The sequence below is a fragment of the Filicampus tigris genome, chromosome 20 (genome assembly GCF_054856515.1).
Source record: "Filicampus tigris isolate MCC_2025a chromosome 20, RoL_Ftig_1.0, whole genome shotgun sequence".
Taxonomy (NCBI): domain Eukaryota; kingdom Metazoa; phylum Chordata; class Actinopteri; order Syngnathiformes; family Syngnathidae; genus Filicampus; species Filicampus tigris.
In genome coordinates this window covers 10,574,589-10,586,181 of record NC_141236.1, presented here as the reverse complement: position 1 = coordinate 10,586,181, position 11,593 = coordinate 10,574,589, and the positions used below count along the sequence as shown (strand labels likewise).

Genomic DNA, 11,593 nt, shown 5'->3' with positions numbered 1-11,593 from the left:
TGTAAGAGAGGAGATCATATTTTCTTGCTGTAGACCAGTGGTTCTCGACTGTTGTCACCCGGCGATGACCCATTTCAAGTCACGACCCACTTTTATACAGTCTGGCACTGAAAAACAACATTATGACGACTGATACCTGAGTTGCGTCAATCCTCCTCTTCGGCCAGTTCGGTCTCTTTATGAACCACCACTCTGGTGACAGACATGTCAGGATGTTGCTCTTTGGCCTCTTTAATGGCCTGGGCCAGAGCCTGCAGTAGCGGGTCGCGGCCACAAAGAGGCGGCGGCGAGCACCGAGCAGCCAAGGTGACAAAACAAAAAAGCGGGAGAGGGGGGTGGTTGACAACACAAAAACATAAAGAATAATGACAACGGAAGCCAGATGTGCCATCGCCGTTACGTGTGCCATTTCGCTTTGAAAATGGCCAGCGTGGACATCAGCTGGGAACATTTCAAAATAAAGCGCATTCCAAAGTAAAAAAAAAAAGAGCTGAATATGTTATATGTAGAAATGTAAGACTCCTGAAAGCGCTTACATTTAATAAAAGAATAACAAAGCAGTGGGGGGGACATGCAGATCTCAGCATACCGTATTTACGCAAGTGGTAACTTATACAACAATATAGTGTGCATATATTGTACAGTAGAATGACCTGCAATAGGTCAAAATTGACCTTATGAAAACCTTTTTGGTTTTTTTTAAATTATGGTTGGACTCCATACTTTATAAATCATCCAGGGTACTTTTTACATGCATAGGTGCTGCTGTTTTGGATGGCAACAAAGTCCTCAGTAGTTGATTTTTAACGCCTGTTTGCGTCTGTCAAGTGAGGTGACGACACATTTGCCACTGATGGGAAAAGGCAAGCGGAGAGCACAGCGCCCTAGTGGCGAGCATGCCCGCCTCGCCTCACACTTGTGAGGTTCTGGGTTTGAATCGAGGACTAGCCACCTTTTGAGCAAATACGGCATATTCTTGAGCTCGTAGCCCACGAGAATATGGAGTCGGACTCAAAGGTCATGGAAAGGAATGTGGTCACCGAGAGCAACATGCTCCACATGTCGCCAGAGGTGTCTCGTCTATCGAGCGCTCAGGTTTCCAATCGTTTCCCGTAATTTTGTTTCACCTGACTTTGACTGCATAACAATATCAAATAAGGCCGTTTGGGGGAAACAAAAGCCTCATCACTGACCTCGTCGTGGTCGATGTCGCAGTCGCCGGTAATGACGATGCGCTTCTCGATCCTGGTCTCCGACAGGCCGCCCTTTAACGTCTGCACAATTGCGTTCATAAGACACATTCATGCTGGTTGTAAAATGACATCATCTGCGCGCGCGTACCTTGGTGATGTGCGTGGTGGTGGTGGTGCATAAAGATTCCGAGGTGATTGTCTGAGCCGTCATCAGAACTCCGGGCTCTCCGTCGCCGCTTCCGTCCAGCTGCAACAAAACACAAGCGTGAGGAAAACAAACTAAACAAAACAAACAAAAAAAAACCGACATCATTTGTGTTGTTCCTGAACAACTTTTCTTCCTGCGGGAGAAGGAATGAATCTCTGTCATTTGCAGTCTGGAGGGAAGACTCAAGCCTTGCAACATGCACACAAGATTGATGATGATGATGATGATGATGATGTGCCTCTGTATGTGCACCTGTGCGGCCTCGTATGTGATGGTCTTGGTTTCCGTGTGCACGATGGGCACTTCCTTGGTCGCGATCTCGGTCTTCTGCGCCGCGAACGTGTCCGATATTGTCACCATTTCGGTCTTAACCACGGGCGGCTGGTTAAGGGACGACAGAGACATGGAAGGCGGGTTAATACATTAAAAAAAAAAAAAAAGCTTGTTAGGAAGAGCAAACACTGTTTGGGAGTTGGGGGGGCACTTCCTATTCAATATTTCCTCTTAACACACGCGCCGACCTACATTTGCAACCAAAACTTTGCTACGTCAAGTTGTATTCATTTATTCCAAACAGCGTACTCTACACTGCTTCCAGTATTTCTGTTTCCCTGTTTTTTTTTTTTGTCCAATCGGATTTCAGCCTCTTTGTGTTACCATGTCAACCTAATCTGGCCTTCAGTGCTTTATTAGCAATGGGACTTCTTTTAGTATTAGTTATTTGTGTTACCTTCTGACAGCAGCATTGATCTTATTGAAAGGGAAGTGAGGGAGCTTTTCCACAGCACACACACACACACACACACACACACACACAACTATACAAACATCACACGAGTCACAATTGTGGCACAGCCGAGCCGACCCAAGCCAACCAAACACCTGCTTAAAACCAACGGTCAAATTCAACAATGCTTGATCGATAGTCTGTCAGAAATCGAGGTCCCCAAAGTCACATTTCAGGGCGTGGGCCGGCTCGCCTGCAAGGCAACGACACGAAACACAACAGCGCAGAATTGAGAGCGGCAGATGAACGAGCAGCAAAATCTTTGGTGTCGTCATGCGGCGCCAGCCGAACACGCAACGGACACGCCAACACGTGGTCGACCACCACACAACTAGCGGCCTCAAAAGAAGCATCATGCACTGAACGTGCCCCGTTGGGACGTCACAACACGCAAATGCACGGCGGCGAGCGAGCCAGCATTTTTCTGCCCAATGGAGAACGGCGGAAAATGTCCAGCTTGGGCGATGGGATCAGCGCCGTAACAGAGGCGCGCTTCTTCTGTTTGTATGTGTTGGCAATTGTCAAGAAAGCAGCAATTGTCTGAAAGGTGAATGAATGAATGACAGTACTCATTTCAATTAGCCCGTCTATGGTGTTTCGCATTATATGTTAGCATTAAGCTAGCAGACTTTTATTCGACGGTGTTATATTCATCATTCAGTGTTTGAATCTGAAATGTTCAAATCATTTTGTTGGACGGGTGAGTTTGACAGTAAACTTCAAGAACTGAATTTTAGAAGTTTAAATATGTTGTGAGGGGGTAAAAAAGAATTTTCCTAAAATGTCCTTTTTCGTGGATTTGTAAAGGTATGTGTTGCTGCTGCATCTGTGTGGTAAAGTTGTTGTTTCTAATTACCGCTATATTGATGCTAATCTCTGTTAGCCTGCCTATTGAGTTTCACATTACGTGTTAGCATTGAGCTAACAGCCTTTTGGTTTAATGAAACACGTTGGTGCTTAAATGCACAACATATTAATTCCCTTTTGTTTTGTTTGTCAGTTTTTACAGCAAAGTTCAGCTGGGGGTGACAAACAGCTTGAAGCAAGCACACTTTGCCTCTTGTTTTAGTCTCCCAGAACAAGTGCTATTGAATAATTTTAAGAGTGTTTGAAGGTGTTTAAATGCCGGGCCTTCTGTTAGGGCTCTGACAAGGCAATTTTGTTAAAGAGACTATTTGTAGCAATAAAATACCTCAAATATGATACAGAACGTTTATGTCGTGACTCTTGAAAGACGCTTGCAGGACTTTTCATGTTGTCTTGGTAAAGATTTGAAGGAAGCACACAGGGCCTAAAAATATTGAGGCCGAAGCAGGAAGGAGAGCGACACCGGTGGGAAGCGGGAAGGAAGAGAGCGTGTTTCGGCGGGGTTCTGCTGAGCCGGCAAAGCTCGGCGGGTGGCGGCCCCCCCGACTTTACCTGAGAGCAACAAATAACCTGCGGACGCGCATCCACCACCGCGGCCTCGCCGTTCACTTTGGGCACTTCCGCTTGGTGCGCGGGAACCACCGGCCGGGCGTCGGCCTCTTGCTGCCGCGTTGGACCGTTGGGAGCTTCGGCGGGCGTGGCCGCGGGCGTGGCCTCTTCCGCTTCTTTCTTCTCTTGCTCCGCCTCTGCGGATCGGGCGGGCCGGCTCAGCTCTGCCAACTTCTCCTCCTGCTCCTCTTCTTCCTCTCCCTCCTCGGGGATTTGAGTGCGGGAGATGGACACGGGCACGTTGGGGTGATATTCCGCCTCCCCGTCGCTTTCGCTGTCTGACGAAACGCTCTGGCGCTGCTTCATCTTCTTCTGCGCACCTTCTTCCGCGTTCGCTGCCCGCGCGTGCTCCTCCGGCACGACGGCTTTGGCGGAAATCTCTCGCACCACAACCGTTTCTTCAATTTCAACTTCCGTCGTCTAAACACACACGCACGCACACACGAGTGTAACACGTAGCGCACAAAGACAAAATGAGGCGCGCACACACATACACAGCATGGGAGACAAAAACAAAAGCAAAATATGATCATTGGACATAAAAGTATGGAGGGAAAAAAAAAAAAAAGAAAGAAAAAAGGTCACAGGGAATGTGTTCCACTGTGGACACACACAGAGGTAAAAGAAAAAAAGAAGAGGACATTTTGATGGGCGTCGTGCAGATGGCAAGCTGCATGGGATGGAAAAAGAACGGGAGTGAAGGTTAGTGCACCTTGATGGCTTCTTTGGTGTCACTGTTATCTGCTGCCGAAGGTGCGGTTGCTGCTGCTGCTTCTGTTACGGACACCTGCGTCACACACACACACAGGGAGCCGGCGCACACGTCAATCACACGCCCAACTTTCACACGGTATTACTCGGTCGCTCCGGCGTCCGCAGGCTGTGTGAAATGCATCATCGCAGGAGCATTGAGATGCGGGAGGGGAGGGGGGGGATAAAGGCTGCTGGAAAGATTTCCACAACATATCCCAGACACTTCGAAAATGACCTTTGAGGTCAAAAATAAACGGTCTGCGTTATTTCGAAATAATTTTCGGAAAAAGCATATCGTCGCTGTGCTGTGAAAAAACACTTATCTCCAATTTTGGACGTTTTAAATTTTCACCTTAATTCGATGTCTGTAACACGGAAACACGATTCAGGTAAAAATAAGAAAATAATTAAAAAATGGAGATAAGAGTTTCTCACATGACAGCGACGATATATAAATCGCTACGCTAGTAATGTAGTGACGTCGCCACGTTGTCGACACCGCAGACGCAACACAAAATAACTTTCAAAATAAAAGCACCGCATATGTTTTACTTTGCGGGCCAGTCAGAAACTGTTTGCGGGCCTCATGTGGCCCCCTGGCGCCGTACTTTGCCCGCCTCGCCGCTCGAGTCTTAGTTAGGAGAAGCACAAAAAAATGTCATCTGATCCAGCTGGAGAAAAAAAAAAACAAACAAAAAAAACACTGTCCACTAAATACGAAAAGAATGGAAAGCGGCGCTTTGAGGGCGGCTTTCTTCGGTGTACGAAAGCAAAAGGTGGGCGGGGACGGCACGTACCGCTGCGGGCTGCTGAACGCGCGCGCTGCTGGCAGGAGAGGAGGTGATGCGCTTCTCCCACAGGTTGTGCGGCGGAGGCGAGGGAGGCGGCGCCTCCATAAAAGAGCGCTTGAGCTCGCTAACGCTAGCCTGGTGTTTGAGTACGTCCTCTTGGGTCTTATCGTGGTCCTGATGTGACGGGGGGAGGCAGAGGGTGGATGGAGGTTACGTTTGGATGGGGGAGGGGGATGTCGGGGTGAAGGCGGGGAGAGCAAAAGGACAGGAAGAAGGGCGGGAGAGAGAGGGACGGGAGAACATTTGGTCACGGGAACATTCGGCTGTCAAGACCGACGCCATATTTCACTGTGGCCGTGCACTGAGGGTCGCTTTGCTTGCCGCTGTGGCGACGGCGACGGTGTGCGCTGGCCAGAGTGGAACAGGGCGTCGGCCAGCTTCTTACATGGACTTTTCTTTTCTTTGCATTGGAGGTGATCTGTCCTGAAACGTCCGGGCCGGCACTTTGGACGCCGATACGCCAATAAAAAATGTATTCCCTCTTTTTATTTCTAATCTAATATTTCATCAAATCACTTTTACAAATACTCGGAAAATATTATTTGTGTAAACGTTGGGGCTCATATTTTCTTCATTTGATTTGTTACATTAAAAAAAAATTTTTTTTTCCAAAGCTAGTGTTATTTTATCTTATTCATAGCCACACGGGATTATGCAACAACTACCATCCAATTTCCGTCATTCTTTGATGCTAATGGGAAATATCAGAAAAGGTGTTTGGTATTTATTTATGTCGATTCAATTCAGGATTGCCATCGAGCGCTTCTACTTTTCCATGTCGCGTCGGCCTCACGATCACCTCCATGTTGCATAAGACGGTGTATTTCTGGTTGTTTTAGTTGGTTAGCAAACCGCAAATCACTTGACAATCAGCAGACAGCAGGAGGAGGGAGGTCTCCTCCTGTGTGTGTGGGGGGGGTTACTGAGGCAGGGTTAGTCGGGTTAGGCGGGCAGCACTCATCAAAACGCCCAAGTCAAAACACAACTGCAGACCGCGGCCTCGGTCGGAACAGCATTCCGCATGCACGGTTCACGCACAACGGCCTGTTCACAAAGCAGCCATTGTGAGGACTTAGCCTGCTTGGAGTGACGAATTTATTCAAAGTGGTGGTGGCAAAAAAAAAAAACAACAAAAAAAACGAAAAAATAAAAATAGATTTCTGAATTTTCCACTTTTACTCCCTAATTTTGAATAACATAAAAACATACAGCTAAGGGTGTATTTTTTCAGTTATCGTTAGCTAACGTATTTTCTAGTTAGCTCACAACGTGAGCAAAGCTATTGCTTTGATAGAAAAGCCAAAGCTAGCTAGCTAGCTCTTAAGAACAATGTGCGACGTGAGAGGATTTTTTTTTTGGTTCTTTTCAGTCCGAGCAAAGTTAATAAAAGTGGGACATGACTTTGTGCACAGAATTTTTTGTTTTCAGCGGGGATCCAACAGCTGATGCTTAAGCTAGGCGTCCGTGTTACCAAAACGTGCCATTACCGATTAATCAACTTAATGCTTTAACCGTCTTGCGGTGTGTTGAGTGGCGGAGCGAGAGGGGGGGAGCCGCAGGGGCACTGGCCCCCACAGATATATGCCTGGACCCCTCAGGTGCCTTACCAGATAACTGACTTTTGGGTATTTTCCCATTTTTTTCTGGGAATTTTTTTTCCACGTTTCCCTCCATCCCCCATAGGGACCATATAATGTTTTTTTAAATCAGCCTTTTCTGAATAATTTTGGGGGTGCATAAAAAAAATTGTTGTTGCGTAGATCCCTGAGATATCTTAGCCCCCTCCCAAGGAACGACTCCTATCCGCACCCCTACATGTTCTACTGCCACCACTTTGTCATTTCTACATCTCCAAGTGCAGCTGTCCAAAATGGCCATCGCGTGAATTTCAGACCATTGCACCCTGCGACGCTCTCGCAACGCAAACGTGTCGGACAACGGCCGTGGACAAAGACAGCGCACATGCAAATGACAGCCTGCGAGTGCGACTGCGAGAGGGAAGCGGTGCCAGTCCGGCGCAATCGAGCGCCGGGCAGAGCCGCCGAGGGGGGGGGGCGAGCACACAAGAAAACACCGCAGGCTCTGATTGTGGGTCGTCAATCGCACGGCGCAGAAGTACCAACCTCTAACATCAAATTACTGTGCCTCACATAAATATTATCCACACGCACTCTCATTGGACTCTGGAAGGTGGACATACAGCACAAATAGAAACCAAACATGATTAAAAAAAATGAATACCTTCAAAAGGAAATTGATAAACACTCCAATTCAACTGAATGCACGTTGAAATAAATGTGGAAAAGCAGCCATAAATAAACAAATGATAAAAAAAATATACGTTTTACATTTTGAGTAAATAAACATTTCATGTGAAAAAAATAACAGATAAAGTAAAAAGACACCACCTCAAACTGGGGTTGGATGAACGTACGCATGAAAACACATCGGTGGCAACAGAGCACACTAAGGCAGAATTTCGTCACCCACTCCAAGCATACGAGAAGGCGCAACATGCGACCCAAACGGAAGGGCAAAGTGCCCATCAGACTCATTCTGCAATAAAAACTAGTCGCACATTCACATGGACACACACACACACACATACCCAAAAAGCATTTGACTTTTGCTTTCTAGATTGCAGAAGCAGGTCTGGAATGCGAAAACGGATTCGCATGCCACCAAAAAGCTCCAATAGCAACGTCAAAACACAAAAAGAAGAAATCATTGGAATCAAGTCTGAAAACACACTCTGCAAAGCATGCTGGGTAGACACAGCCCCTCCCCCTACAGACCTGGGCGGGCGGGGCTTCCATACTGCCAGGGCTGGAGTCCGCCTCCTTAACCTGGGGCATCGTTGCCATGGCGATATGATCATGGAGCTTGGAGGGGGCGCCAAGAAAGTCCAAATCAAATGAAATGGATGATGGGGATTGTTTGCATTCATGAAGCGCAGCGAAGTGAGCTCGCTCGCCAAGAAGTACGGCGTGACATGTACCGAAAGGTCCGATTTGAGGGATATTTTACGGCACGCCACCATTTTATATGAAATATTTCTTTTTTACAAATATTTCCCCGCAAAATGAATACTTAATTCAAGCAACACGATATGCGACGTTTCATAATAGGATTAATGTTACGTCATTCGAATATTACTGGGTCACGTATGACAGCCGCCATGATGTAGTGATAGGTCCTTTTTGACGGACATTTGACTCTACGTGTTATGTCAGCTTTACAGATGCCACGTCCGTCCTGCAAGAGACACGGCTCCTGGTATTTGGGTCTACCGTCAGTCATAGGGAGGGAAAATCCGATAGAAGCTGGGGTGTTTATTTGCTCAAGGGGACGACCTGTTGGCTGATTAATTACACCGGTCAACACATTTTTACTCTTTTCTTTTTCAAGTAATCAGAGATTCAAGCCTTGTCCTTGTTTGTTTTCTAGCACAGCAGTTTTTCATGATGATACTACTAATAACTATATATAAATAATAAACTGTGTAATACGGAAGTACAAATGCACTGATAAAGTCCAAGGCATGGTCAAATCCGTATTGCGCAAGCTTTTCATCGGTCAAAGGCAAAAACCAAAAATGAAACATTTCAAAAGCCTGATGTGCCAGGAAAAAAGTCAAGGCATTTTTGAAACCGGCGTCAAAAATACATTTAGAGACACATAAAGTCTTCTCTGATTCCAATTTGCTATTTCGCAGTCTTATTAGAGTACGTTTGTGGACAAATGCTAATAGCGCCGCGTTAGTTACAATCCTTTGCTTCTGCATATACTGTTACTCTCCCTTTACTATTCTATCCTAGTGTCAAAAATTATCCTTTTAGATCTCCTATATTTTCTGTAGTATCAACTTGATGTGAAAAAGCGGAAAAAGAAGAGAGGGAAAACAAAAAGATAGCTTAGCGAGACAAAGTGAGCATCTAGGCGGCGGGATCGCACATCTCCTGCGTCCTGGTGTGGCGCCTGACGCACGGGGGCGTATCCGGGGGCGGGGGGGGCGCCCCGCTCGTCGGGACGCTCCCGGCCCGGGGCCCTCCGGCGGCCGGAGGCCAGCCTCTCCAAGTAGCACAGCGTCAGGCCCAGCGGCGCCGACAAGAGCAGGGCCAGCGCCAGCGAGCGGCTGGCCGTCAGCGTGACGGCCAGCAGGAAGGCCACCAAGAGGCCGGGCAGCAGCAGCGGGGAGGGCTTGGAGAGCCGACGGCCGAGCCACTGGCCCGCGGAGCGGGGGGGGAGCGCCGCCGGCGGGGCGGGGACCTCGCTTAAGGTCACCAGCGCAGGGGGCGGACGGTGAGGGAAGGAAACGAGAGGCAAGCACGGCCGCGCGCTGGAAAATCTGGCCTGTAGCTGAATCAACTCGGAGGCGAGGCTGTGCTTCAATTGACGTAATCTCGACACCGCGACGACGCTCCCGGCTCTCGCCGCGATAAAAATCTTGACTCCGTGAGCCGTCTCGCAAATCGCGGCGGCCAGCCTCCCCGTTACAGCCCCGACGCAAAACGGCTTCGTTTTGGCGCTCTTGTCCAGCAAGGAGCGGAAGCTGAGCACCAGAAAGACGCATCGAGCCGCGGCCCTCAGCGAGCGCCACCTGCAGCTTCCCTGGGCCCCGCCCCCTTCTGCCTCCCAGGCCGCGGCCTCCCAGGCCCGAGACTGAGGGCGGCGCGCGGGCGGCGACGAGGGAGGCGTCTGTCGGCGCGCGAGCGCTTCCACGTCCGGGGCGGCCGCCTCGTCGGCGAGGTCGCCGTCCTCGGAGATGTCGGACAGGCCGCGCTCCAGCTCGGAGATGGAGTCGAGCGACGGCGGGGTGGAGGAGAGGGAAGATAACGAGGAGAAAGAAAGAGGGAACATGAAGATGGACTGATGGAGGAGGAGCCCGCGTGGGAGGAAAAAGTCGATATTTGCAGGGAATTGTGCCCAACATACGCGTGCGAAAGTGACGACGAGAGTGAGTGGAGGGGGAAAAAAACAGAGAGGGGGGGGGAAAGAGACAACGTTAGTGAACAACAACGGCACAAAAAAAGGTTCAACATGAGCACGGCAGGGCAGATTCGTGCAGCGGTGGCCGGGCTTCCTTCCCAATATGCAAATGAGGGAGCACCCACTACGTGAAGATGAAAGCAGACGTTTCATGGAAAATTGATTTTGATATTGCTTCTATACAATCGGTCGGGTGTCTTGAGTGCCTGGCCGCTCATCAAGTGTGAAATTGCACAACCACGTTGACATTTTTCACAGCTGCCCATATCTGGAAATGTGTCTGTGAATTTGAATATTTGCTGAAGTGCAATTTTGTGAACAGAGCCCGAAAAAAAATTCAGATATGTTATTTATTTGGGCTGGGAAAAAATATCGAATCGCGATGTATCGTGATACTTTTTATGCAGTCGAAAAAAAAAAACGAGGCAGTGGGAAATTTGGGCGTGCCTAACTTTGCATGCTTGGACAGCAAAGAAACAAAATTGGGTGCGCCGGTGCCAAACGTTCGTCTCTTCGTCTACCGGTAATTTAAAATCTTACAAGGCTTACTTTGTGGGCAACTAAAGTGAAAATTTTGATACTGTTTGATCTCGTAGAACCAGGTGCATCTCAGTACATGGAGGGAAACCCGACTTCTGTCAAAAGGAGGCAACCACTAAACGACAACTGCTTGGAAAGAGCGTGTTGAGTGTGAAGGTTTGGAAGGGAGGAAAACCATACAAGTGAAAAGGGGCAAGTGGCAAGTGGGTGGTTAAATAGGGGGGCATGCAGAACCAATACGGACCACCGATTTACTGTGAATTTCTCTGGGCGCAAAAAAAAAAAAAAAAAAAAACGTGTGTGCAACCTGCCAAGCTGACAATGCCCACATTAGCTATGTATGGCAAACATTGGCTGAGAACATGAGGTCTTATTTGTCTCACACACACACACACACGCACACACACTCTTGGAGGCAAGAGTCCTGTCTCATGTTAAAGTCAACATAAGAACCCAGAAATACAAAAAAAAAAAAAAGTCTCAATCCTACAGTGTGGCAAAGTGGAGCCCGGCCAGCAACATCAATAAACGCACGTGTCACTGAACCTGTTGCGGAATATGAGGCCAAACACACCTTGGAGTCAGAGTGCAGCTCCAGGTGAGGTTCGCGCCCGTTCTCCGTGGCGTCGCGGCCGGCCTCTGTTATGCTGATCATCGGGGCTGAGGAGACACAAGCATCGGGAGATTCAGACAAAACACTAATCCCTGCACACTTTCATTCCAACACGGTCAAGTGCGGCAAACCTTTGGCCTACTACTCGTTTCGCAAACTGTTCCTACCCTTCGAGTTTGTCAA

The 11,593-nt window shown here is 48.4% G+C and overlaps 1 protein-coding gene across 13 annotated transcripts in view; it reads right to left on the bottom strand.

Moving 5' to 3' along the window:
- epb41l2 (erythrocyte membrane protein band 4.1-like 2) overlaps positions 1–11,593 on the bottom strand; it is a 33,030-nt gene that overhangs the window by 1,815 nt on the left and 19,622 nt on the right. For 3 of the 13 annotated variants that reach the window (XM_086019174.1, XM_086019176.1, XM_086019175.1), the window contains exons 14-22: positions 11,372–11,457; positions 7,392–7,451; positions 5,215–5,382; positions 4,377–4,451; positions 3,608–4,084; positions 1,654–1,782; positions 1,342–1,440; positions 1,194–1,274; positions 137–251 (exon numbers count right to left, since the gene is read on the bottom strand). In XM_086019174.1, coding sequence (XP_085875300.1) covers positions 147–251; positions 1,194–1,274; positions 1,342–1,440; positions 1,654–1,782; positions 3,608–4,084; positions 4,377–4,451; positions 5,215–5,382; positions 7,392–7,451; positions 11,372–11,457 — 1,280 coding nt within the window. In that variant the 3' untranslated portion in view covers positions 137–146. Of the gene's footprint in view, positions 1–136; positions 252–1,193; positions 1,275–1,341; positions 1,441–1,653; positions 1,783–3,607; positions 4,085–4,376; positions 4,452–5,214; positions 5,383–7,391; positions 7,452–8,063; positions 10,138–11,369; positions 11,458–11,593 lie in introns of those variants that run through there. The other 10 variants (XM_086019184.1, XM_086019178.1, XM_086019181.1 and 7 more) reach the window with 10 other exon arrangements.